Source organism: Larus michahellis, chromosome 1, assembly GCF_964199755.1.
Source record: "Larus michahellis chromosome 1, bLarMic1.1, whole genome shotgun sequence".
Taxonomy (NCBI): domain Eukaryota; kingdom Metazoa; phylum Chordata; class Aves; order Charadriiformes; family Laridae; genus Larus; species Larus michahellis.
Window position 1 is genome coordinate 200,865,293 of NC_133896.1, and position 26,355 is coordinate 200,891,647.

The window sequence follows — 26,355 nt, forward strand, 5'->3', positions numbered from 1 at the left end:
ACTAGGAAGAGGAGAGTTCAAATACCTCACCCCAATTCAAAAAAATGCAGGTATAACTTTACATGTGATAACCCAAGTATATGGCTTTCAGACACAACTAATTCTGTAATGACTATGGGGAATATTAAAAAAAAAATAAGACAAGGAGAAAGATGAAAGGAGAGGGAACTACTGTGGCAACATTAGGCTGCACAAGCCACACTTCTATGTATATTAAAAACCCTGAAGTGTGACATTACACTTAATGTGTTTAAAACCAGACTCTTTTGCAGATGTCACTTCAAGAGAATTTCCATGGATTAATACAGCAGCAACAGGAAAACAGTGGTCTATGACGGGAATATTTCATGTTTCTTTTTTTTGTTTGTTGTGTTCAAAATATTTTGGCATATTTGTTTTTTAAATCCATCTCCTTGCTGTTTATAAGGGCCAGGGATGGAAGCACATTATATTTTTTTTTATTTTTGAGAAGGCAAGGACAGCCTAATAATTTGTCAAACTTAGTGTGGTTGCTGCATAGGTCTCTAATTAACAACAGTCATATTTTGAATGGTTTAAGACAAGACACGGAACAGGTGCCAATATGACTTTCAGTACACCCATGACAACATTTTTAGAAAATAAATGGCAGAATGAAGTTAACTACGCTTTTCATAATTTGCTGACATAGACATATCCATGTCCAAGTAAAATTACATAGAATTTATCTTATTTCTGTTATACGATTACATTTTAATTCAATTCTCTACATTTAGGAATCCGTCTGAGAAGTGCTGGTTAGTGTAACAACGTCAACTAAGGTGCCTTAAGTTATTTCCTTTGCCATACATATCCATTCTTCATTACCAGTGGGTCACGCATTTCCTCTGTTTTGGTCTTCCTTTTACACACGTGCACACACAGAACCACTGATTCACTCTGCTAATATTTATTCGCAACAGCATAACGGCCAGCAAAAACTGCTCCAACATCACCCTGACAAAGGACTTGGCTATAAAATAATAAGCCAGGCATCCATCCTCCTATTCTACAGATTTTTGCTCCACTATCCTTCCTGTTCTACAGCAATTTTCATTTTACAGTTCCAAAGTGCTATATAAAAATGCATTATTTTACATAAGAAAAAGGTTAATAGGCATTTAGATATTCTCTCCTCACTGCTTTGAAATAATTTACTATAACCATACAATTCTGGAAAGAGGCTATGTATATTCAGAGATGTTACTTAAGAATGGAGACTCACATTCCGAGGGGTAAGTTAGAACAATACAGTAAATACCACTAATACAAGTAAATTCACAAGATTAAGTATCTGTTGCATAATTATTGCTAAGTCTACCCTGCATTTTTCTATTGGCTATGTATCAGTAACTTTGCTCATCACAACGTTTAAATTTTAGTCTAACACAAAGGAAGACTTCATAGAAAATTTTACACAAGTTTACTATTGTTGTAACACTAATAATCTATAACTTGAATGCACTCAGACCTGTAGCAGGCTGTTGCTGCTGAGTAAGTGTTGCAGCCATCGCAACGGCTGCTGCATTTGGTATGTTGCTGAAAGGGGTCGGTCCAGTGGTAACACGTGGCGCGCTCTGCCACTTCTTAGCTTCTGTTCGTCTTGCCTCAAACACATCCATGGCATCTCCCAGAAAGGTTTTCCTGTAGCCAAGGTATTGGTCTTTGAGCATCTGAAGGGGGTGGGGGGAAGCCATTTTAGTTCAGTGTATTTGATGTAAAACCTTAACTTAATAAGGATAAAGAGAGACTAAGTTATAAATAACATTTCCTTAAAAACAAACATAAAAAACCCCAAAAACCCAAAACACCCCCCACCCCACAACCTGAAGGGATCTAGTCAGGCTATGAAGTGGTGAGAATTGTTTTGCATCAGCTACAGCCAAAACAGGCTCCTTTCCTTAAATTCTGGAAAGCAGTCAAGCGTAACAGATTAACATACTGAATGGTATCAAAATCTTTCAAAGCTGGTATAAGTCGGCACAATTCCATTTGTATCACTGTACTAGCTGACCTAAGAGGCAAAATATGGCCACGTTACTTACTCATAACAGAAAACAATACACTCTTCTTCAATGCTACCCTTTCTGCATGGAGTCTACCTTTGCTCCCCTATCACCGTTACCTGTGTTCTTTCCTTCCTTTCACTCTTACATTTCTTTCTTAGCATGAAGCCAAAGAAGCCACTAGAATTTTAGAATTCACTCTTGTTTCTGATGCTTTTCCATCAATGATGTAATGCAGAGCAAATGCAATAGCTCATTCTGCTTCAGACTTACCAGCAGCGCAAATGTGTTGTGCCTATGCCGCTTACCCTATCAAAACCCCACCTTCTGTGGCAACACCTGGCTTGGCCTGTTCATCATGAGCCATTTCTATCTGTCACAGATGAGGGAACTATGGATATCTTAGGTAACATAAAAAGAATAAATGGCTTTGTCATGGTTTCAGTTGGAATAGAGTTAACTTTCTTATTAGCAGCTGGTATAGTGCTATATTTTAGATTTGGGATGAAAGTGATGTTGATAGCGTGCTGATGTTTCTGATTGGTGCTAAGCAGTTAAGGCCTCTTCTGCTCCTCATAGTCCCTGACAGCGAGTAGGCTGGGAGCGCACAAAATGTTGGGAGGAGAGACAGTCCAAATGACCAAAGGGACATTCCATGCCATGTGATGTCATGCTCAGTATATAAAGCTGGGGGGAGAAAAAGGAGAGGGGGACACATTTGGCATTATGGTGTTTGTGTTCCTAAGTAGCTGTTACACTTGATGGAGCCCTGCTTTCCTAGGGATGGCGGAACACCTGCCTGCCCATGGGTAGTAGTGAATGAATTCTGTGTCTTGTTTTGCTTGGCTGCATGGCTTTTGCTTTACTTAAACTGTCTTTATCCCAACCCATGAGTTTTCTCACTTTTGCTCTTCTGATGCTCTTCCCCATCCCAACCAGGGGAGTGAGGGAGCAGCTGCATGGTCCTAGTTGTTACCAAAAACCAGTTAGGTTCAATTGAGTTTTATGGAAGACATACTATGTCCTGTGCTCCTGGCTAAGGATATGCTTGTTTCCAAGAAGAGGAGCTTACAGTTCAAAAATTCTGTCTCAGGATTTGATCAGCCGTAAGCCTAAGTCTATCAGCAACAGCATGAAACACACAGAAAAGAATGACCTCATTATCACATCAGGAGTGCCGTCTTTGGAGAGAAAAGACATTCGTAGAACTCTGATGAGATTCAATACAATGCCATACTGACTGCCATAGGAGCTGACAGAAATGCCATTAGACATTGTAGAGAGGTTCCTAATGCTAATCTATGCGGAATCATTTAATGACATTCTCTACCCGAATTGTGCCTAAGCACATTTCACCCTTCACTGACCCTGGATACAGAATGTATGTTCATGTGTAATATAAGTGTATTTAACAACTAGCCCAGTGCAAAGATGTTTCATGTTCTTCTACAACTTCAGACCTTTGAATCAAAGTATACGTATAAACCAGAAAGCCTACTTCAGACAAACGAATGAGTTGTGGTCACAGCTCTGCTTTCACAAACCATATCACAACCATCAAATAAGGGAGAGACAGCAGTTTCAAAACTACTCTCCTCTCCTAGAAGATAAACTAAACAGATGGTCAAAGTAACAGATCCACTTAAGCAGTACATTCATTTTTCTGATTTTTGAAGCTTTAGTTATAATCGTGTCTTCCAAAATATCAGCCTTCATGTCCACCCACTAGATTAAATCTCAAAAAAACTCCCCAAAAGAAAGAAGTAACCTCAAACCAACCCCTTAGGTGATAGAATACTTCTCAAGTTGAAGTAAAGTCTTTCCTATTCAGTCACACTGACAAGGTACTGAAGATACTATGGCTTACACCTACATATTAATCCTTCTCTTCATATCAAAGAGCAACAGAACAGTGCCAAAGACCACTGCATGAGTTCGGGCTACACATCTCAGAAGTGAAGAGCCCAGTACACATTTGGGATCCTTTTTCTGTAATTCTGACAAAATTATGGAAGAGATGATATACTCTATCTGGTACCAAAATTGAGTTAACTAAGAGCAGCACAAATATCTGGTGGCAGGTAGCTGTAATCCAGTGAGTATCCATGCTGACAGAAGCAGTGCAACACAAAGAATTTAGTTCATACAAGATCCCTGGTATTCCTGAACTTTATTCAGGAAAGGTAAAAAGTTTCAGATGTTTAGAGAACTAGCAATTCTGAGCAGAAGCAGCTTTGAGAAGAAAACAAGCACAAGATTTAGCAGAGCTATTCCATTAAGGAAGTCACTTTGTAGAAACAATCCCAAACACTTGTACTCCAAGTTTTTTTTCTTGTAACCAGAAGGGTTCTAATAATCTCAAGAAAACTTATGGATTGAAGGACATAGACATTTTGTCAATATGTCCAGAACTGTTAATGGGAAATTTAAGATGGAGTCCACAATAGAAAAAAAAAAAAAAAACAAGCCTAGTTAGGATCTTTGATACATCAGCATTTTTTCCACAGTAGTCTCTCTTTTCTATACACAAGACTTTCCATGAAAACTAGGTTGAAAACAACGAAGCAAGCCAAAACATGATTTTCACCAGAATTCTTTGACATGTTGAAAAATCTTACATATGAATACCAACTTTTTTTCTGTTACCTATTTGAGAAAGAGCAGCTTTTGATATCTTTGCTTGAAATCAATAAATCTTTGGTCGAAAAGCAAAATATACAAGCATAAGGTCAAAGACAGAATTTCAAGAATTGATCAACAATTAAAAAGGAAAAGGAGTTAAGTGAAAAACATTCTGTAACCTAAAGGATTGTGGTCAGTTGCGACCACCAAATTAGACTTCAGCTGAACAAAAGTTATTTTTTTAATAAAAGCACTTCTCCAGGACAGTTTGAAAATTTTTAAAAGCAGTTAATTTAACAGAAAAATAAAAGAATACCTGAAGATATATTATGTTTTCAAAAAGTGACTCTTTGTAGTCCTTTCACTAAACACACAGGATCACATCAAAACAACATACCTTTACATTTTCATGTATTGATTGAAGTTGTGCAGCTAAAGCTACAAATGTTTGATAGATTTTCTGCATAGCCATAGACAAATCTGTAAGAGGCATACAAAATAGTGGTAAGTGACAATACTACTACCACAAGAAAAGATTCAGTGTTTATAGCGCAGCAAGAATCCCACCGAAAACCCATACAGCACAAAGCGCAAACATAGTTGCATGAGAACAAGTTAATGCCTAGAAGAAATACAGAATTTGAGAGCAACTCGGTAACAAGTCACCCAAGCACTACTTTTTGACAGGTCTTCACACTTTATTTTTGAAAAGTATTCTGTTCTCAGATTTATTTTTATATACATGGCAATTTGTTTCCTACAATTCTCTCATTTAGCAAAGCTAAAAAATATTATTTACCTTAACTTTATCCAATTACTCAGGAACATTTTGCCTCATTGTTTTTTACATAAATACAGTTAAATCACATTTCCTTGCATTTGCATACATTTTCTACTCTTTCTGACTTAAAGTATATTTAAGCGTTCGGTTGATCTTGCCGAAGAGAGCACTACAATAGAAGCTTTACTTGCATATCAAACAGAGAAACACAACGGGGAGCCTTCTTGCCTACACAGAGTCTCATATTCAGGATATCCTACTTCCCATACAGATCCGAAAGTGTTTCCAGCGTACTGACCCAACTAATGCAAAACTTTAGGATTAAAAGGGAAATCACAAAGGTTTTGGCAAAATGACACGTCTGTTGACAAAAAGTGCTTTTCTGAAAGAAGCACTGAAACAATGTACCAAAACGAAGCACAGGAAAGTGAAGTGATCTTTCACTGTGAAAAGATCAGCTTCTGCATTTCTTATGAAGGATACATATAACCTACTGATATGCAAATAGTAGCTATCAAGTTCTTGAAGATGATGTCTAGCAATGACTCATGAACTGGAAAGGTCTGCCTCTCCATAGGAGAATTACTCCATTATAATTTGCATTTCTTTCTGAAAAAGAAAAGCTGGGGAATAAATCTCACAGCTATCTGCAGCGTTGTGGAGGCAGCGGTATCTAGGAAGACCAGTCACAAGTTTCCAAAGAGTCTGGAGGCAATTTATTGATACTGAATATTAGACATTTCAAAATTTTCAAAGCATTCTGGGGCATGGTTTCCTGTATGATAAGGAAGTTTTTCCTGTACGGTAAAGGCTACATATGCAATATAGTGTTGACAAGATCACTAGATCATTTGCTGACAGTCTGCAGTCTGCACATGTTGGTACAACAAAATGAAACTTGCCCACACAAGCAAGGAACCTTTAGATTACAGCAGAAGCTGCTGAAAAACCTGAGGAAAATCTGTGAAGGCGTCTCTCTCATACTCTAGACAGACAAGAGGATCACACAGAAAGATAGAGGCCCCTCAGGATTCAGCAGATCTTCCATTCTGGAAGCTAGATCTAGACAGTTCTTTTTGTTTTGACATATGAAGTCCAAAATCTAGGTACCGTCCTGTGATAGCAATATATTCAAGTATCATTTGGCACAAAAAGCCGAAGCAACTTGAAATCACTGCTTATTGGAGGACCCGTACCTAAAATGACCCAGAAGATAAAAATTTCTGTGATCACAGGAATGGCAACCAACCAGATTACCATTCAGAAATCGGTATTCTCTGACCAGAGAGAGTCTCCAAAGATTGAATTACATGGCAGCAAACAAGACTAAATTTTCTCATTTGGTCAGAGCTGAAGGCAATGCCAACAAGCTCCAAACTAAGGAAAAGATCCCAATCTGGAGCTGGCAGAGCAGACACCCATATTTGTCCAGTCAGACAGCCCGGTATAAGATAGAAGGTCCCAGACATCAGCCTTATAATAGCTAGATGCCAAAGGGATGGAGGTGGATATAGTGGATGTCAATGCTCTCACTCTCATTTTGTCAGGATTGCCCATCCAGATCAGAGATTTATAGAAGAAAGATTACAGAACACCTTTCCCAGAAAAATCCATCTTCATCCCTATGCCCACATTTTTCACAAGACAGTCTGCTGAAAGAAACCTTACATCCCAAGCAACTGCACAATTTCTCAGAGTTTACAGGTGGGGGAAAATCCCGCATCCGCAATGATGAAGACATTTCAGTATCTTCCATAGATAACCACCTCTGTTGTATGAAGACCTCTTCTTAAAGTAGCAGGCGGACAGAAGTCACATTAGTGGGAGGGGATAGAGGAAGGAAGATAGAGGACAAAGTGAAAGGAAACCAGATTTTGTTACTGTTGTGTCAACCACAAGAACAGTACACAGACAAAGGCAAAAGAAAGAAAAATGGTTTGGAAGTAGAACTGAAGTAACAGTCATCTGAGTCAATGAAAAACTGAGGAGTAGGGAGCTTTCACTGACATTTATGAGATCACTGGGAATTGTAAAGAAGCAAAATGCAAATGGATTGAATAGACACTGTCAGAAAACGCAGCACAAAACCGGAATTCAAATGTTTACATAATAATGTCTCAGATGTGACCCTGCCCCACTATGAGCCCCAAACTTCCATTTCCAGCTCCTATGCAAGTGCCCTAGCTAAATATAGAGACGACTCAAGTTCTTTTACAAGAACAGTGCTTAAGTCATCAGACAGAACAAGAGTGTAAAACATACCATGCTTCCTTATTTCTTATTTTTAAGAAGTTCAGAAGTTGTGATTTCTACTCCTGCATAGCTAGGTATCAAAATCTCTACACAAAACAAACCAGGCTTATAAACTACACTTCAGAAACTGGATCCATCTTAACAAAGCTCAAGAACATTTATGAATTTAACCTTTAATCCCTTTCATCTTTACATTTAATAACTGCAGAATCTATCTTCCGTACATTAAATAAGTCAACACTGACAAAAGAGGAGATTAATTACTGAATTTTTCTTATAGGTGCAAGATTTCTAAATTTTGTGTATGAAATATTACAATTGAAACATTTACCTTGTGGAGTTATGTGTGAATTATTTGCTTGAGTAGCAAGATGATTTTCCAGTTCTTCTATTTGTTGCCTGTATTGTTGCAGCTGTACTTCAAACTGCTCAACCAAGATTCTGAAGTAGCTAGACAATGAAATAGTATGATTAAACTTCACTAATTTGCTACTTTTTTTATCTGATCTATATTAGACGCCAATTTTCATTTCATTAATTGCAACAGTTATGTTCTATGACATTCTTGACATCCCTCTACTACTAGAAAAGGAGTAAAGACTATTTTTCATGTCTATGAGATTATAAAGCTAAATTAAGTGCACAAATGTAACACTGATTCTGTGAAGCATTCAGAACATATGTTACAAGAAGCAGAAAAACATTCATATTATGAAGCTCATTGACTACTTTGGGTTGGAAGGAACCTTTAAAGCTTATCTAGTTCAAGCCTCCCTGCAACGAGCAGGAACATCTTCAACTAGAGCAGGTTGCTCGGAGCCCCGTCCAACCTGACCTCGAATGTTTCCAGGAATGAGGTATCTACCACCTCTCTGGGCAACCTGTTTCAGTGTTTCACCACCCTCATTGCAAAAAGTTGCTTCCTTCTATCTAACCTAAATCTACTCTCTCAGTTTAAAACTGTTGTCCCTTGTCCTATTACTACAGGCCCTACTAAAGTAGGCCTATTACTAAACACCCTAAAAAGCCTGTCCCCATTTTTCTTATAAACCCTTTTTAAGTACTGAAAGGCCTCAATAAGGTCTCCCCTGAGTCTTCTCTTCTCCAAATTCTATTATTGACTATTTCTTATGAATAATAGTAACTCACTCTGCTGGGGCTGTGTTTTCATGCTGGAGACCAGGAGGAGTTTTCTGTGTTCGTAATGCTATTTCTGCATTCTTTAGCTCCTAAATAAATAGGGAAAAGTAACAAGACATAAGGTTCTGAATGAAGCATTCAAAACAAAAAATAGCTACAACTCTACTGTTCATTCACATAAAATATTTTCTACATATATTTAATTTAACACAGTGATAGAATCTGACTGGAAATTCTTCAAAGAATAGACTGCCAGAAAATTGGAGAACTGCAAATACCAACCGACGTTTGGGGAAGGAACAAACAACAGCACATACTGAAAGCACACTGAGCTCTCAAAAATCGAGAAAATACTGCGCTAAACTGACACAGATAAGATCTAATTTCTGCTGTACTTCAGAAATCCTGTTATAATTATTGAGGACTGGGGGTAAAAAGCAATAGTCAAGAGCAAGGAAGTAACACACCTAAAAAGAAACAGAACAAAAAGGATTATTTCATCTTTTAAACAAAAAACTAACTGGTTTAAAAAAAAGTCTCTTTTTCTATGGAAATGATCTTTTTAAGCATGATAATCACAGCATACACTTCTGTTCAGTACTTTCTAATAACTCTGCCATTAAGAATTTCTCAGTGCCTGGTTCTGCAGTTATTCTCAACTGCACCATTTACAGAAATATGAGAATATCAGTAATAATTTTTTGTTTTCACAGAAAACTGTTAGCAAGGAACAACTATAGAGTACTTCCTTTTGGCATCACAAGATTGAGAAAACACATCAACATTTTTACTTTAGAATAAAACACACTTATTTATAGAGCAAGCAGCCTTGACATGCCAGATGAAAGAAAAAGCAGTACAGAACTTAACTTGAAAAGCACTTGTATCAAAACCTGAGCTCAAACTGATTGCAGTTAAGATGCAGACTGGTGGACAGAGTTGTGACTCCAGTTCAATAAATGAATACTAGTGCTAATTGAGATATTTTGGTCCCTGAAATGCTATGGGATGTTTTTTGGTTTTGTTTGTGGGGTTGGGTTTTTTTGGTTGGTGTTTTGTGTTTTTTTTCTCACGTCATCTGCAGAAAACATACTTGCATTTCTGCTACATCAGAGTCCAGCATGTTGTTACAAACATGTCTTCACTAGCATCTGAATATGACTGAAACTGAACTAGAAGCAGGCAGACATTCCCTTCTGTTCCCTTTGCTGTGGAGTGCTTTCCTGATTTTTATTGCTGTTGCACTGACATCACAGATTTCAGTCTCCTCCACTAACTTCAAATAGACTAGAATTTTTCATTTTGTTTACAACTACGTTGGTTTGGACACATGTGTTAACTTGACTGATAAAAGCAGCTAGTTATCCTACATGAAATAATCAACATACAAACTCTACGTAACAAAACTTATATTTAACCATACCTGTGCAGTTTCCACTTTCAGCTTGTCAATATTAAGAGTGTTTCTCTGTAATCCACTGGCAACCACAGACAGAAGTTGTTTCAAAGCTTTAATGTCTTCTTGTACTTTAAGCATTGCTTTAGAGGACATTCTACTAATTTCTTCCTGAACTTGTTTTTGTTCTTTCACAAATTTCCTGGGGAAGGGAAAAAGAAGGGGGTGGGGAGGAAAGAAACATAATATATTGAACCTGAAATACCCAAGTATTTACCTCTTGGTCACATTTTTTATATAGCTATTAAATTATTTTTCCCATAATCAAGTACTGAACAGTAAAACTACTGTATAGCATAGCATTATCTTAACTCCTAGCATGCTAATACTGTAAAAAAAGCCACCAAAAAAACCCGAAACTTCAACAGCAAGTGTTTAAACATTTTATGCTGAACCCTGACAAACTAAGATAAATTATTTTTATATACACATAACATACTATCTATGTAAAAGCGATTACTACTTTGAACTCAAATACAGTGACCGAGAGCCTCTTTGACTAGCCTACAACTTGCCTCCTTCCTGCCTGAGGGAAGGCTCTTTTGTAGTTCTCTCTATTCCATAGAAGATCCACAATGCACATGCGATACGGACATAAGGTTCGATCCTTACTGTGCATGTGCAATGGGCTTAATACTCCCAGGGAGAGATGGATCAGATTCCAAGAGCATGTTTGTTGGGCATGTCCATTTGCATAAATGCATGGAAAAGCGAGGCTGAAAAACCCCACCAAAAAACAGCCTAACACTTCAGCTACTAGAACTATCTGCCTACTCTGTTCCCAAAGTTAACCTGCTGAAAGGTCTTGGGGTAATAAGTTATCCTGCATGCTACAGAGAACCAACAGCATACAATACTTCAGGTATTCAACTACCGTAAATAAAAAACACTACTCACTGTAGATTTTCCACATCTTGACAGATTACTGGAGGTAGATTTTCATCCTTTAGTGCTTTGCTATCTCTACAAGAGACAATGCATGTTTAGATGGTGCTTTAATATTGACAAACATTTTCGTACGATTACTAAATACCGTGAAAACATTCAAATGACTCTACATGCAATGTGTGCAAAACTGTGTATGCCGCAACTAGAAATGATTTGGATTAATGCACACAGATACTACACCAGGGTCCAAGCCTGTGGTGTAAGCATTGTACACATTTGCAGAAACCATTTTTCAGACCACATGATCAGTCCATACCAGATGCCAGATAAGCTGTAGGTATTGCATTTGATGGGAAAATTGCAATGTTTAAAATGATGAAGCACCATTACTAAGTTATCCATATTGCAAAAGTTAGTTATTTACACTTATGGCTTTTTCAAGATCCAAGTAGTAGAACAGCCAACACATTTAGTTTATCTGTTTTCTAATAAGACATGGAATGCAAAGAAAATCTGAACACTTACTCTGGTCTTGTTCCTGTTTTGTCACCTAGAAAATGAAAACTGTAGGTCAGAGAAAAAAAACAACACTTTGAAGAACAAACAAGACAACGTTAATGAGATTTTAGGGAAGAACTAATGACTACGATCTGCTAGATTTCTCTCGATAAGAGGAACAGACTAGGCTAGGCATAAAAGAAAGAAGGTTTTAATTTACTCCCCCTTCACAGATAAATATCTTTTCAAGAACAATGGTTCAACATTTGAGGTGCTAATTTCTTGGCAGAGAGTAATGCAAAACATCTTGTGTCACTATACAAGTCACTACAAATGCATAAACAACTGCAGTTGAGTAAGAAATCTGTTCCTGCTTACGCAACCACAACTCACTTAGACCTGTACCTGCAAAACACTCAAGCGTTAAATTCAGCAATAGTAGGCTCCTCTCAAATACAAAGGTAATGAAGGTTTGACTACTGTACTTCCCTAAGAATTCTGCTAGTGCATTAAGTTTAGTAATGAATGGGGTTTCACAAAACTGAAGATGTTACTGCTTACCTACCACCTACACATGTCAAATTATGCATCTGTGGACCAAGATGCCAGATGCTCGAGTAACAGAATGGAGCTGAAAACAATATCATGCATAGCAGTGTAAGTAGTAATCACATCCCACACCACAGCAGTCTGTTAGGAAGAATACTCACTCTGAAAGCCCAAGAAGTGAGCTTCATCTTCTTCAGCTGGATGCAATTCACATCATCACTTCCCTCTCAGTGACACCAAGGCAGAAAGCAGCTATGTAGCTAGTGCCAGTGCCACAAACATTTTAAGCTGCACAAGCCAATGCCCCTGCCAGAAACAGCTACTTCTTTTAAAAGCAACATCTACTTAAATTGTCTGCAGACTCACTCTGTCACCCTGTACCAGGACACCTAGAGAACCTGGAGTCTCACAGCCATTCCCTACGTCTTTTGCTAAAGGGAAAAAAAATCTACATAAAATTAAAAAAAAAAGAAACTCCAGAATTTAGGACTCTTTCTCTGCTGATAACCTAAAAATTTGGCAGAAAACTAAGTATACTTTGCTTTCAATCTGCAGCCACTTTTCCCTCCACCCCGTACATCAGAACAGTACTTACAAAGTAAAAGATACAGACTTGAAATCAGATTTTGCTACTTTCTGGGCAAGTGCTGCAGTCAATTTTACATTCTTTTTAGGGATACTTGAGGAAATTATGTGTAAAACCAGCTTCTTTTCCTTCAGTTGCATTTTAAAGAAGTACTAGACAGTCAGTCTTCAGAAGGAAAAGCTTTTATAACCATTTACAGAAGAGAGCACAAAAGTACTAGTCCCTGTCTGTCCTGGGATTACTAAGGTACTTTTGTTTGGTAGCCACATCTTCTCTTTCCTTTTCTTCAGGAAGAAAAAAGAAATAAAACTTCAAAACCATAAAACTACCACCCTCAAACCTTCACACAGTTCCTCATATAGTAGTACAAACCACTGTACTGACAGAACTGAGTAGCAGCACACAGGTAAGGATATTTGTCAGGGCTGCTTAAGCCAGCACTATCCATTATGGAAAACGTTCCTAAATTAAAAAAAAAAAAGGAAAGCTCAAAAAACAGCCCCCTTTGACATTTCCCACTGCTTAGCTAAGGGATCTCTGCTTATCACCCTGACAGCAATAGTCCCATGCACCCAGTTCGACTATGCAACTTAGGGGGAATTCAGGTACTCATTCCACCCTAACAGCTGGGCAAAACAATGATGGGAGATGTGAAATTGAAGTACATTTGTGGTTCTCTGATCCTCATTTTAAGATACTTGCATATTATGGAAGTGTTGTGACATCCTAATATTACAGGAATGGATATCCTGTAAGAATCTAGGAATCAGAGCTTTTTCCATCACTCCTAGTTCCAGTAATCATCTCCAAAACCAATCAACATCATGCAGAGCGCTCCAGTTTGGACAGTCAATATTCCATCTCTTCTACAAGTATCAAGAACTATGTCTCCACAACCTACATTACTCTGTAAAAATGGTTTCATAGAGTTTCTGTATTTCTTTCTCTTCTAGCTACTGGTATACCTAGTTTAAAATTTGGGTCCTGAGTGGAATCAAGAGATTAAGCTAACAGTAATTGATTCCCCAGAGAAAATGCACATTTTAGAATCAGCTTTAATTAAGCTTACTGTGGAAGTATAAAAGCAAGACAAATTAATAAGTTACCATGTGTCAATGTTCAATATTCCCTTACTTAAGTGCTCCAAAGCTACCACAGAGGTAAAGCTTTTATAACTGGTTTTAATAACCTGATAGAATGTATCAGATAGAATCACACACCACCAGAAAAACAGCTTTGAAGAACAGCAGCTTAAAATAGGTTTTATTGTGCAGGCTTTAAAAAAAAAAAATAAACTAAGTTTAAGACCTGTTACAGTTGGAGAAAGCTGGTTCGAGTATTTTTCATATTTGCAACGCATTACTTAAACATAGCTCCGCTCCCCCCTCTAGTGGCTATTTGACATATAACTGATCAGAAATCTGCCACGGTTTTTCAGCCAACGGCCCTGAATCTTCACTCCTGAAAGGCTGAAGGGTTTAGATCCTGGTTCTCAAGTATGATATTGGCTTATACTCATTTTAAATAAATACATTTACATTACATTTTCAACCAAAATCTTGTTCTTCTATACAAGCACAATATCTAAGAACAAAATTAGCTGAAATGACTTGTAAGGGGCAAGGGGGAGTTAAAATTCTCAGCTTTAATTGCACACTCCTAATGCAATGAAAAAGTCTCTCTGCTGCAATGCTCTGGTAATTTTCTCAATAATAAAAAAAAGAATGCTTTAAAACAAACTTACTCTTTTTGTCTGAAGAACTACTAAAATCAATGCCACCAAGACCTTCATTGGCAGTAGTTGAAGGAGCTGCAGTTGTCCCCAGAGTCAAACTCAAAGCATTCTGCCCAAGTCCTACAAGAAACCCAAACTGAATTTCTGCACTTAAAATTTTGATAATTAAAACTTACTTTAAACTGAAAACACATATAACCTTGCTTGCAGTTTCAGTGTCCATTTACAACATTTGGATTAAAAAAAATGCAAAATAAACAGAGAAGAAAACAGACTGCATAAAGTTTCATACAATTGTACATAAGCATTTTATGTAATTTCTCCACATTACTAGGTAGCTAATTAGACAGCCAACTTATCAACACTGTAAGTATCTTCCTGTTTCATAACAACAACTTTTCCTCTAGACCTGAAATAACAATACTAACAGTCAAATATTTTATTCAGACTGAAAGCCACCAAAATAAGGATCTTTCAACTTCTCTACAGTTAAAGGAGATACTTGCATATCATTGCCTTCTCCCATTTATGATCAACTTCATTGAGTCAATTATGGCACTGACAAAGATTTCCTTGTGTTTTCATTTTAAAAAAAGTGTTAAGTACAAGTGAATTTAAGAATGAGAAAGAAGCCAATGACTTCAGATTTCATTTTTATTGTCCATGGATAGCAACGCTGTTCTTAACCGTTAACACTGTTAGAAGTTACACTTTCACAGTATTAAGATTTTATATAAAGAAATCTTACGTTATAAATTTATGCAATCAGACATTAAATTTCAACATTTTGAGACAGAAGGAGGAAAAAACTAAAGTAACTTTCACCTGTTGCTGCCGTGCTTGTATTCTGGAAGAGTGAACCTCCTAAACCTGCTAAGGCTCCTCCTAAGGAAAGGCCTGTGGAGGCAGTTGTAGTTGGAGCGGTTGTACCACCCAAATTTAACGTAAAGCCAGTAGTTCCTGCAGAGAAAGCACACCAGCTTCATGCATGCTGCATACAAATACCTCCATAGACAATCTGAAATAACTGAAAGGTCTGAACAGTATCTTTATCATAATTTGATAATAAACTCAATCATCGTTTTTCTTTCCTGCAGATTTTCCAAACAAAGGCCACTGGAGACTTTTGAATTATATGCAATTTTGTTCTACAATGTCAAAATCCTGATTAGTCCATATTTACCTGCAACTATATAAAAATTTCAAGAGTCACCCAGTACACAAGAGAATCTAGAACCTGGCACAGAACTTATTTTAAGATAATGTGCTATTGACTTTTTATATTAAAATACTGAAATGTTAATATTTTGATGTTTAACATAAAACATTTTGCACAAGACAGATGATAAAAGAACATTCCATTGGTAGTTTGAGCCCGCTCCTGGAATCAAGCATCCCAGCTTTTGGTAGGAGAGGGAGGAATTGAGCAGAGAAAGACCATAGGCATAAAGGGATGGAGCACTGAAGGCACAGATAGCTGAACTCAAATGCAGACTCCTAAGGTTAAGAAAAATGAACTCCAATCTTAATTATCATCATGCATGGTGCAGTTTAGCTGCGTTAAATACGACGGCAGGTGCCTGCCAGTATGAGAACTACACTAGAAAAAAAAAATCTTGTTTCCACTACTAGTTAACCATTTCAGGCCATTTACAAAAGGTAGACACTTTCCAAACTTTTCAGCTGCACGAGTAGGAAGCTCTCAACCTTCAGTGTGGTTAATAATAACAAAAAGAATGATTTTACATGACAAATCAGCTATTGCTGCTATGTGTAATCTAATATACATCGTATAATCTAATGACTTAGATTATATGCTGCCTATATACTGCCCTCTATATAATAAATCTATCTGCCTTAAGGTACCCAAATTTAGAACTAGTGAGGTCCAATGAACCTTCTTATTGAAGTAGTACAAAGTTACATAAATACCAGAAAAACTTAGTGTAGAACTGTTTTACCAAAAAGTTTTATTAATTAAAAAACACAGACAAAAAACCCCAAACCCTAAACACTTTCCTACCTGCTGCGGGAGTCGATGTAAGAGCAGATGATAATGACAGGCCACTCGCTGAGGTAGAAGTAACAGGTAAAGCAAATGGTGTGGCCGAACCTGCAGGTTTGTTGAAGCCTAAACTAAATCCTGTGGTAGCTGCTGATGTGGTGGCAGGCGTGCCTGGAAGAAACCCAAAACCAATTATCACTCTTACAACTTTTTTTTTTTTGAGAACGAATGCTCAATTTATCTTCTCCTCTGAACTATATCCATTTAACCATCATGAGCACCACAGCACGCAAGATCACTTAAATCACGTAAAATATACCCATTGCACCTTCAGATAAATTTGAAAGGTTTACATTAATTGCACAGGCATTTTTGCTCCAGAATTCCTAATGATTCACTGGGCTTTAATCATGGAGGTTACATCTAGTGATAATCTAAAAAAACCTGTAAAAATAAGAACCTTCACAAAGAGCATCCAATAGAAGCAGCAAAGTATTGGTAGATGGAGCTATAAACAATACTGCCCCAAAAAAACAGACTAAAAAGTCTCAGTTGGATATGCATACTAAAATGAATGCACATACCCTTTCAATTTGTAAACAAGAATAATATGTCGAGATGTTATTCCCTCAAATTTTGCTTTTGAACGCTTTTAAAGTAAAGCAAAAGAAGTTTCCACTTCCCTCAGTTTTCATAAGAATACATTTTATATTCTAGAATCCATATTCCAAAGCAAAGGAGGGGGGTGCATATACGTAACACAAACAACAAGAACAAGCACAAGAAAGACAGAGCAAAACAACCCACCCATAATCCAGGAGGAAGCAGTCAATGATCTGCTTCTGCACCTAGACGTACATAAGTCTATGGGGCCAGATGGGGTTCACCCAAGAGTACTCAGGGAGCTGGCGGGAGAGCTCACCAAGCCTCTCTCCATCATTTATCAACAAACCTGGTCAACAGGGCAGGTACCAGATGACTGGAGGGTGGCTAATGTGACACCCGTCTACAAGAAGGGTCGGAAGGAGGATCCAGGGAACTACAGGCCTGTCAGCCTGACCTTGGTACCAGGAAAGATCACAGAGAGGATCATCTTGAGTGAGCTCTCACGGCAAGTGCAGGGCGACCAAGGGATCAGGGCCAGCCAGCACGGGTTTAGGAAGGGGATGTCCTGCTTAACCAATCTGATCTCTTTCTATGACCATGTGACCCACCTTCCGGATGCGGGGAAGGCTGTGGACATTGTCTATCTGGACTTTGGTAAGGCCTTTGACACCGTCCCCCACAGCATTCTCTTGGAGAAGCTGGCGAATCATGGCATAGACAAGTGTACTCTCCGCTGGGTTAAAAACTGGCTGGATGGCCGTGCCCAGAGAGTTGTGATTAATGGGGTGAAACCCTCTTGGCGGCCGGTCACCAGTGGTGTCCCTCAGGGCTCAGTTTTGGGGCCAGTTTTGTTTAATATCTTTATGGATGATCTGGATGTACTGAGTGCACCCTCAGTAAGTCTGCAGATGACACCAAGCTAGGTGGGAGTGTTGATCTGCTTGAGGGTAGGAAGGCTCTACAGAGGGACCTGGACAGGCTGGATCGATGGGCCAAGGCCAACTGTATGAGGTTTAATAAGGCCAAGTGCCGGGTCCTGCATTTCGGTCACAACAACCCCAAGCAACGCTACAGGCTTGGGGAAGAGTGGCTGGAAAGCTGCCCGGCAGAAAAGGACCTGGGGGTGCTGGTGGATGGCCAGCTTAACATGAGCCAGCAGTGTGCCCAGGTGGCCAAGAGGGCCAGCAGCATTCTGGCTTGTATCAGGAATAGCGTGGCCAGCAGGAGCAGGGAAGTGACCGTGCCTCTGTACTTGGCACTGGTGAGGCCTCACCTCGAGTCCTGTGTTCAGTTCTGGGCCCCCCTGTACAAGAGGGACATTGAAGTGCTGGAGCGTGTCCAGAGGAGAGCTACCAGGCTGGTGAGGGGTCTGGAGACCAGGTCATACGAGGAGAGGCTGAGGGAGCTGGGCATGTTTAGCTTGGAGAAGAGGAGGCTGAGGGGAGACCTCATTGCCCTCTACAACTGCCTGAAAGGAGGTTGGAGAGAGGTGGGTGTTGGCCTCTTCTCCCAAGTGAATAATGACAGGACCAGAGGAAATGGTCTGAAGTTGTGGCAGGGGAGGTTTAGGTTAGATATTAGGAGGAATTACTTTACTGACAGAGTGGTCAGGCACTGGAACAGCCTGCCCAGCGAGGTGGTTTGAGTCACCATCCCTAGAGGTATTGTAAGAAACATCTAGATGTGGCACTTCAGGGCATGCTCTAGTGGCAGAGATTGTAGGTTGTTTGGTTGGACTCGATGATCTTTAAGGTCCTTTCCAACCATGAAGATTCTATGATTCTATGAAAGACATCGCTGGTATTCTCAGTAACTGCTGCATACCTGTTTTGCATGACATCATTTCTTTCAGCTATTGAAAAGAATAAATGTTCATCTGCATAGTACAGACTGCCACTTGTGATTACACATCACAGTCTGTTCTGGGTTAGCTGCTACTCCTCCCATCTTCTGCCCATTTCATTTGCTTCTTTATCCAACACCATTTTTTCCTATTTATTTACAGCATGGCTTCCTAAATTCCTGGATAGCTGTCTGTCTTGCAGCACCACCCCCAACTTTTGTGATACTCAAGCTCAGTTTCTCCTCAAGATCTTAGTTGCTGACGTTTCAGAAGAAAAACACACCACAGCTACCCACATATTCCTGTATTTCCAATGACAGCTGAAAAATAGTCACTAACAATACATCAGAGAAACAAAAGTAAAATATTTCCAAGGTCCCTTCCCAGTTCCACCTTTATTCTTCTAAAACAGGTAATTACCAAACAGACCTGTTCACACAAAGTTCATGAAAGCAAGAAATTCTGTATGAAGAATTCTCTGATAATGTATTCCACTTCCCTTCTGCTGGAAGATGAAAGTCATTAGGGGGACATAAAGACGAAGTCTAGCTTTTCACTACGACCACTGTCACAGTTGTACAGGAACAGAATAACCCTTTAACAAGTAACAGTGCCCAGAACTGTAGGGCTCCATTCTGGTTTACAGCTTTAATATTTGGGCTGCAAAGGAGACTGCAATTAGTAATGGGGAAAAAGCTCACATATGACCACTAACTTTCTACATTACAAGAAAGATCTATCTATTTTTTTTGCCTGTATAACATTAAAATCCAAGTTAGATCCTTACCTAGTGTCAGTCCTGTAGCAATAGTTGTTGCTGTTCCTGCTTTAAGAATAAAAACAAACATAGTAAGAATAGTAATTGAAGACCACAGAGCAGTTATGATAGTAAACAACATGAAACAAACACTGAAATAATGCAACATTATGAGACAATATGTAGACTATTATACAATTTTTCTCTGTAGTATGTTGAAAGCAAGACAACATAAACAGAAAACAGTATTTGTAAGTGCCAGCAGCACAAATCAAAGCGTAACTGACTTCAAAAACTGCAATTTCTCTTTATAAAATATGCTGTGAAGCTGACGTTAACACAGCAGTATAGCAAATTGTTTGAAATTCCAAATAAATGAAAATAAACAAAAATATGGAAACTAGTAATTCTATCAAGTTTGAGTTTTTTTTCCAGATATATGCCAGTATGTAACATTAGCATGGAAACAAGTAGATTTGCAGTATAATGAAGAGGTTTATAGAGTCCAAGGTCTTTGTAAAATTCTACATCTTGGTATAGGGTTCTGCCCTACTGGTAATTTAAAGGCATTATTTTGAACACAGTGCTATGCCATTTCATATTTTAAAAAAACATCTGATTAGAAGATTAAAAGAATCATTGAGAGCTAAAAGAAAACTACCCCAGTGTAGCCAAACACAGTAATGCAGGCTTTCAGTCTACTGTTACAAGTAGATTGGTTCTTAGAACTTCCCCTATCTACTAATAGAAGTGTACAAGAAAAAAAAGACCATTTTGTCAAACAACATTGGAGCCAAAGTAAAATTCATTAAGTTATGTCTGCACGATGTCTCAAAAAAAAGAAATACCCAGTCAGAAGAGTTTTATTCTTTTGTACCCCAATACTCCTATAAGCATATGTATGTTCACAGGCTGAATTAGAGACCTAAGAAAATATTAATAAATCTCTTTATGCATATTGCTGACATTAGAAAAACCCAAACAAAAAAGACAGAAATGTTTACTACTGCAGGGTTACAAAAGTCACATTACAAATACTAATAATCTAAATTTTCAGATCAAACTATACCTCAATCTTAAATCATAGTTTTAAGCATTCTGAATTAAGAGTTAGATTTCTAGAAAATGTCAGGATCCATATTATGGAACAATTTACACACAGGCCTGGGCACAGTTTTCTGGTAACTGCATTTGTGTTTCTGCAGCATTGATACTGCATAATTATCAATGAACGACCTTTTAAACTGTTCAATTAAGCCTTTTTACAATTGTATTCTGAGCTACAGAACTAGTGTAAAGAAGTGAGCACATTATGACAACCCGGTTTTTGTGTACAAGTGATCTGTTTCTTCACCATTGATTCAAATTTCTGCTGTACAAGAAATTTTTCTACCTGTACTGGTGCCTCCTAGTGTAAAGCCAGTGGTTGATTTTGATCCAAAAAGTCCACCTCCAAAGCCCACTGAAGGAGCTGATGTAGTTGCTGTAGCAGTGGAAGAGCCCAGAGTTCCAAAACTAAGTCCTCCTGTTGAGCTATTACAAAATAAGACTATTAGCAGTAATTATTTTTTAAAAGAAAGAAATCCACACACACCCCTTATTTCCGTTTCTTTCCCACACCATCATTCATTTTTCCGAACCACACACAATGCAGCTGGACAGGACAGAGTCCAAGCTCACTAAGACCAAAGAGAAAGAGGAAGCCTGCCTCCCTCCTTCCTTCTGCAACTCTGTGACTCCCACTGCTTCCCTGACACCAACTCCAGCATTTGTTCAACTCCTTGCTGACCAGACGGAAATTTGAACTTTTCTCCGTTAGATCATGCCATTAGTTCTGCACAATTATTCTCTCTGAACTACTGAAAAGGGAGAACGAATGCTAGAGGCAGCACAAAGATGACAACAAACCTGCAAGGACGTATTTTCAAAGCAGGCTGCAAGTCCAGTTAGATACCTCTGACCAGAAACCTCAAGCAATGTTACTTTATTTTGTGCTCAAGTGGTAAGCACAGACACACAACCATTCACATCAATAGCACAACTTCGCCCTGTCTTTCTACCAAAACACACGAATGCATGAATTCATTTTCTAACCAAAATGCTACCCTTCCCCACAGGTGCAAACCATAGAGGACCCAAGCCTACCATACTTTCTTTTCTGACTGTATACTTGTCAAAGTTACAGAAATAAGCTTACCAAACTATTTTCACAGATGAAGGGGAAGAGAGAAGGAGAGAATCAAAGATCAGTCATCAACAGGAAAATTAAGCCTTTATTTATCTATTTATTTGGGGCAACTACACAATTCAGAAGTTTCATGGCAAATACAGAACAAGCTTTACATTTAGCAGAGAAAGCATTAAGTTATTGGACAAAACATGGGGAATACAATAATCACGATTATCTCTAACCAATGAAATGTCAGGATCTACAAGCCAGATGAGTCTACAATGTTAAAAATTTTGTTCTTAAACTGACAAAGGATCAGGTGAATAATTTATTTGTAGTAACTTCCTGCCTCCATTTGTGAGCTTTTTTAGAAATGAGATAAATTTTCTTTAACTTAGACAATATTTTGCATATGTACAACAGCAGCACTGAAATGAAATGCAATTTAGACTTAAGGGTCACAACTGTCAAGAAATATTCTATGTTTCAGGTGTTCAGTAGTCTCTCATTGTTCCCTCATCTCCTCTCTCTTTTTGTATGAAAGCACCTCCTAGGCATAACAAACACAAAGTAAATCCTTAAAAAAAAAAAAGGCTATAATTAGCTTCTAACACAGTAAGTTTTCAAAGTATCTACAAAACTGATAGTGGCAAGTGCAGCAAAAGTTGGCTGCAAGTTCAAAATCTAGGTCCGACTTATTCTTAAAGAAGTAATTCAGGAAGCAGATCAGCCAAGAAGTTCAGAAGGAGGCAGACCCACTAATTGTCTCACTCCACAGGAGCCAACGCATATCAGCTTTCTTTACTCACAAAATTTCAACATATCAAACTACAGCACCATCACCTAACTGCTTGTAAACTTAAACATACAATATGGTGACAGTCAAGAGTTTATGTTTGTCATCCTTTTCCAGTACAGATAAAGATGATTTTTCTGGGAAAATTTTTCTTGTTTTCATCATTCCAGTAAAGAAAGCTAAGGTAGAAAATATGCATTCAGCACTATAGGACAAAGCTCAAAAGTCTCTAGTAAAATGAAGTGGCATCTTGTCTGTTTAGATGGAAAGAACCCAAAATGTAGAAATAAAGCAATGGCAGCATTCTCACCATCAGGAGAAGGCATGTGCCAGAAGGACTGCCTACTGCCCACAGACAGAAAGGAAGATGAGCTCGGGTCACTTAAGTCAGGTCTTAGCTCTCATTTTAGAGCTAAACAAAGCATTGCACCTGGCTAAAGCATACTACAGAGAACATTAATTAACAAAAAGAAAGAGCATAACTACCTGCACAGCTATTAGTGCAATGCAGGGACTAAGTATAACACCTGTGCTTGGACTATGCAATAAAGCCCCTTCTCTGCCAACGCCTAGCAATACTGTCTTAGACTCAGCTCAGAAGAACAACAGTTTCTTCTTACAGTCCCAAACATGTTCTCAAGCAAACCATCCCATAGGGATGCTCGATATTCTTTCACCAATCAACCAGCAGTAAAAAGGCCTCTTCCTCTGTGATACTCCTTGACCAACAGCCCTGAAGACTTGTCCTGTTTGTAAGAATAAATACATGAATAAAAATGCAGAGTACCACACTGCTATTAATTAGCACATGTTAAACTTCTACTTATCATTTTTAACAGATTAAAAAGCCAACTAGAACAGCTGAAAAAAGAAGAAACAAAAATATTTAAGTTCAATAGGCAGTTTTTAATAAGTGCAGATCAACAAGACAAAAGAGTTTCCCTTGTTTCAGGGAGTATATTTAGAAGAATGTTTTTGAATAAACTAATATTATTTTAACTTGCTCATTTTAATCACAGGAAACCTGCATTAAACAGGCATGAAACAAAAGAAACTTAAGTTCTTTATAAAATCCAGATAAGGTTCACTGTAGGGGTAAAAAAAAAAAGAAGCAAAACCAAACCCACAAAACAACAAAAACCAAGCACAGGTAATACGCGCCTGTCATCAATGTCACGACCACAAAATTAAGAGTATCAGAAGAGACTCAAAAAACTTTTTCCCCTCTCATATGGGCTTCCAAAAAGCAATACTGCCATTTAATCCAGAGATACTCTCAAATTCAGATGTTCTGTTCCCTTCCTCTCATGCTGCTAATTCCTGACAATTCTGAGAGATAAGTATTTTCAAATATACCTGCTTCAGGCGAAGTTCCCTTCAGTAGCTCACCCTGCCCATTTGCTTTACATTACAGTGATCAATTTTGCCTGATCAGATTTGGGAAAAACTGATACAACACTCCACTACAACAGTCCTAATCTTCAATGGAAGCATAATAACAAGCAGGTCAGAAAAAACAATCTCTGCTAGTACAGTTGTGTGCAAAGAAAAAAAAAAACAAAACAGAAAAAAAGCCAGCAACAAAGACTTACCTATTATTCTGAGAAACCCAAATACCAGTAATGCCTTTAGTACAGAGCCTGCTGTATGTCACATGCACAAAGCACAGCAAAGTTCTCCTTTTACTGCAAGACACTATACACCACATGTAAGGCTACTAGTGTCAGAATTAGTAAGGTTGCACCCACCTTCGGAAAAAAAAAAGAGAGGGGGGGAATTTCACATTGGAATATTAAAAATTTGGGCTTTGACACCAACGAGCTCCATGCTGCACAGATGAGCTCAGGCTGACTGCTGAGACCTAGATAGGCATACAATTTGCGTTCTGCATTCAGAACCTTAGTGAAGGCAGACACGCTGCTCCGACAAAGCCAAAATAAAGCAAAATTAGAAGAGCACCGCCCTTTGTTATTAGCTGCTGAACAGATTCATCCCTACGCCTACATTCACGAAGCAGACAAGGCAGGAGGGGCCTCCCCGCCCCCTGCGTACCGGGGCAGACACGGTGTACACGCTTCATCCCTTTAGGCCAAACGTGCCGGACCTACAGGCCTCTCCAGGGGCAGCAGGAGAGGCACCGAGACACGCAGCACGGTGCCTGCCTTCCCACCCCCCAGCACTCACACACATACACGCCGCCCAGGCCAGGCCCGCAGAGAGACGGCGGCCTCGGGGCCAGGCCGCGGGAGCCAGGGGGCCGGGGCCTGCGGGCAGGGCCGAGCCGAGCGGGGGTGGGTTGGGGGAAGCTGCGGGGGGTGCGGGGGGAGCACGGCGTTACCTCGGCGTGGCGACTCCGAAGGAAAATCCCCCGCCCCCGCCTCCTCCTCCCGCCCCGGCGGCGGCGGCCGCCGCGGAGCCCAGGGTTCCCGCGCCGAAGGAGAAGCCCGCAGACATGGCGGCAGCGTCGGGAACGGCCGGAGGAGCGGTGCTGGGAGACGGCAGCGGCGCCCGGGGAGCGCGGCGGCGGCAGAGGCCTCCCTCGGCAGCGGCGGCGGGAGCGGCCTCCTCAGCTCCGCATCGCGCCCGGCGCCAACTTCGAACCCGGCGGCGGCAGCGAGCGAGCGCGCGGGCACCAGCCACGCTCCCTCCGCGCGCCCGCTGCAATGCACCACGGGACAGCAGCGCCCGCGCGCTGTCCCCCGGCCCTTAAAGGGACAGTAACGCGCGGGGCGGCGGCCGGGGATGTCCCGTTCCGGGGGGACTGCGGGGGGCGTGGGGCGGGGAGCCAGGCACCCGGCACCCCAGAGCCTCCAACTCAAATTCCATGAAGCTCCTCAAACCCACTTAGTTTACGGCTGAACCAGGGCTCGCAGCCAGCACAACGGCACGTGGCTCTGCTCTGCTTCTCTGCCGATTCTCCACGGAATCACAGAATGGTTCGGGTTGGAAGGGACCTTAAAGATCATCTAGTTCCAACCCCCTGCCATGGGCAGGGACACCTCCCACTAGACCAGGCTGCTCAAAGCCCCATCCAGCCTGGCCTCGAACACTTCCAGGGATGGGGCATCCACAGCTTCTCTGGGCAACCTGTTCCAGTGCCTCACCACTCTTAGGGTGCAAAATTTCTTCCTGATATTTAATCTAAATCTACCTCCTCCAGTTTGAATCCATCACCCCTCGTCCTGTCACTACATGCCCTTGTAAAAAAGTCCCTCACCACCTTTCCTGTAGGCCCCCTTCAGATACTGGAAGGCCACAATAAGGTCTCCCCGGAACCTTCTCTAGAAGTTGTACAAACTACAGCACCTCAACACCACCAACTCAATTATAATTACTGCCTGCGTTTACCACCCAAATTACTGCTCCTGCTTTCCTGACAAGGCTGTCCTGCCCACACGTATTGCACAGCGTTCTGGGTGAAGCCGCGTTGGTGGCTCCATCCCTGCCCCATCTGGCCACTGGATCACGACGCGTCTGCCACATAAAACCAGGGAACGGTAAGAACCCGCTGCTGAAATGCAGGGGAGTTTTCTCAGTGTCCTACAGACCACACTTGCTCAGGAAAAGGCATTACTAGACTTTTCTTCTAAATCTACCCGATAGTCTAGATGAATCATAGTGCTACGAAAGGTTCTACGCGATTACC

General features: G+C 39.9%; 1 protein-coding gene across 2 annotated transcripts in view; it reads right to left on the reverse strand.

Moving 5' to 3' along the window:
• The window catches only part of NUP58 (nucleoporin 58), a 38,083-nt gene extending 12,700 nt beyond the window's left edge, over window positions 1-25,383 (reverse strand). Inside the window, exons 1-13 of one of the 2 annotated variants that reach the window (XM_074569025.1) lie at window positions 25,048-25,383; window positions 21,137-21,276; window positions 19,774-19,812; window positions 16,556-16,708; window positions 15,358-15,492; window positions 14,542-14,652; window positions 11,690-11,714; window positions 11,174-11,239; window positions 10,244-10,418; window positions 8,830-8,909; window positions 8,012-8,130; window positions 5,044-5,126; window positions 1,490-1,691 (exon numbers count right to left, since the gene is read on the reverse strand). In XM_074569025.1, coding sequence (XP_074425126.1) covers window positions 1,490-1,691; window positions 5,044-5,126; window positions 8,012-8,130; window positions 8,830-8,909; window positions 10,244-10,418; window positions 11,174-11,239; window positions 11,690-11,714; window positions 14,542-14,652; window positions 15,358-15,492; window positions 16,556-16,708; window positions 19,774-19,812; window positions 21,137-21,276; window positions 25,048-25,163 — 1,444 coding nt within the window. In that variant the 5' untranslated portion in view covers window positions 25,164-25,383. The remainder of the gene's footprint in view (window positions 1-1,489; window positions 1,692-5,043; window positions 5,127-8,011; window positions 8,131-8,829; window positions 8,910-10,243; window positions 10,419-11,173; window positions 11,240-11,689; window positions 11,715-14,541; window positions 14,653-15,357; window positions 15,493-16,555; window positions 16,709-19,773; window positions 19,813-21,136; window positions 21,277-25,047) is intronic. The other variant, XM_074569033.1, reaches the window with a different exon arrangement.
• Window positions 25,384-26,355: the final 972 nt, after the last annotated feature.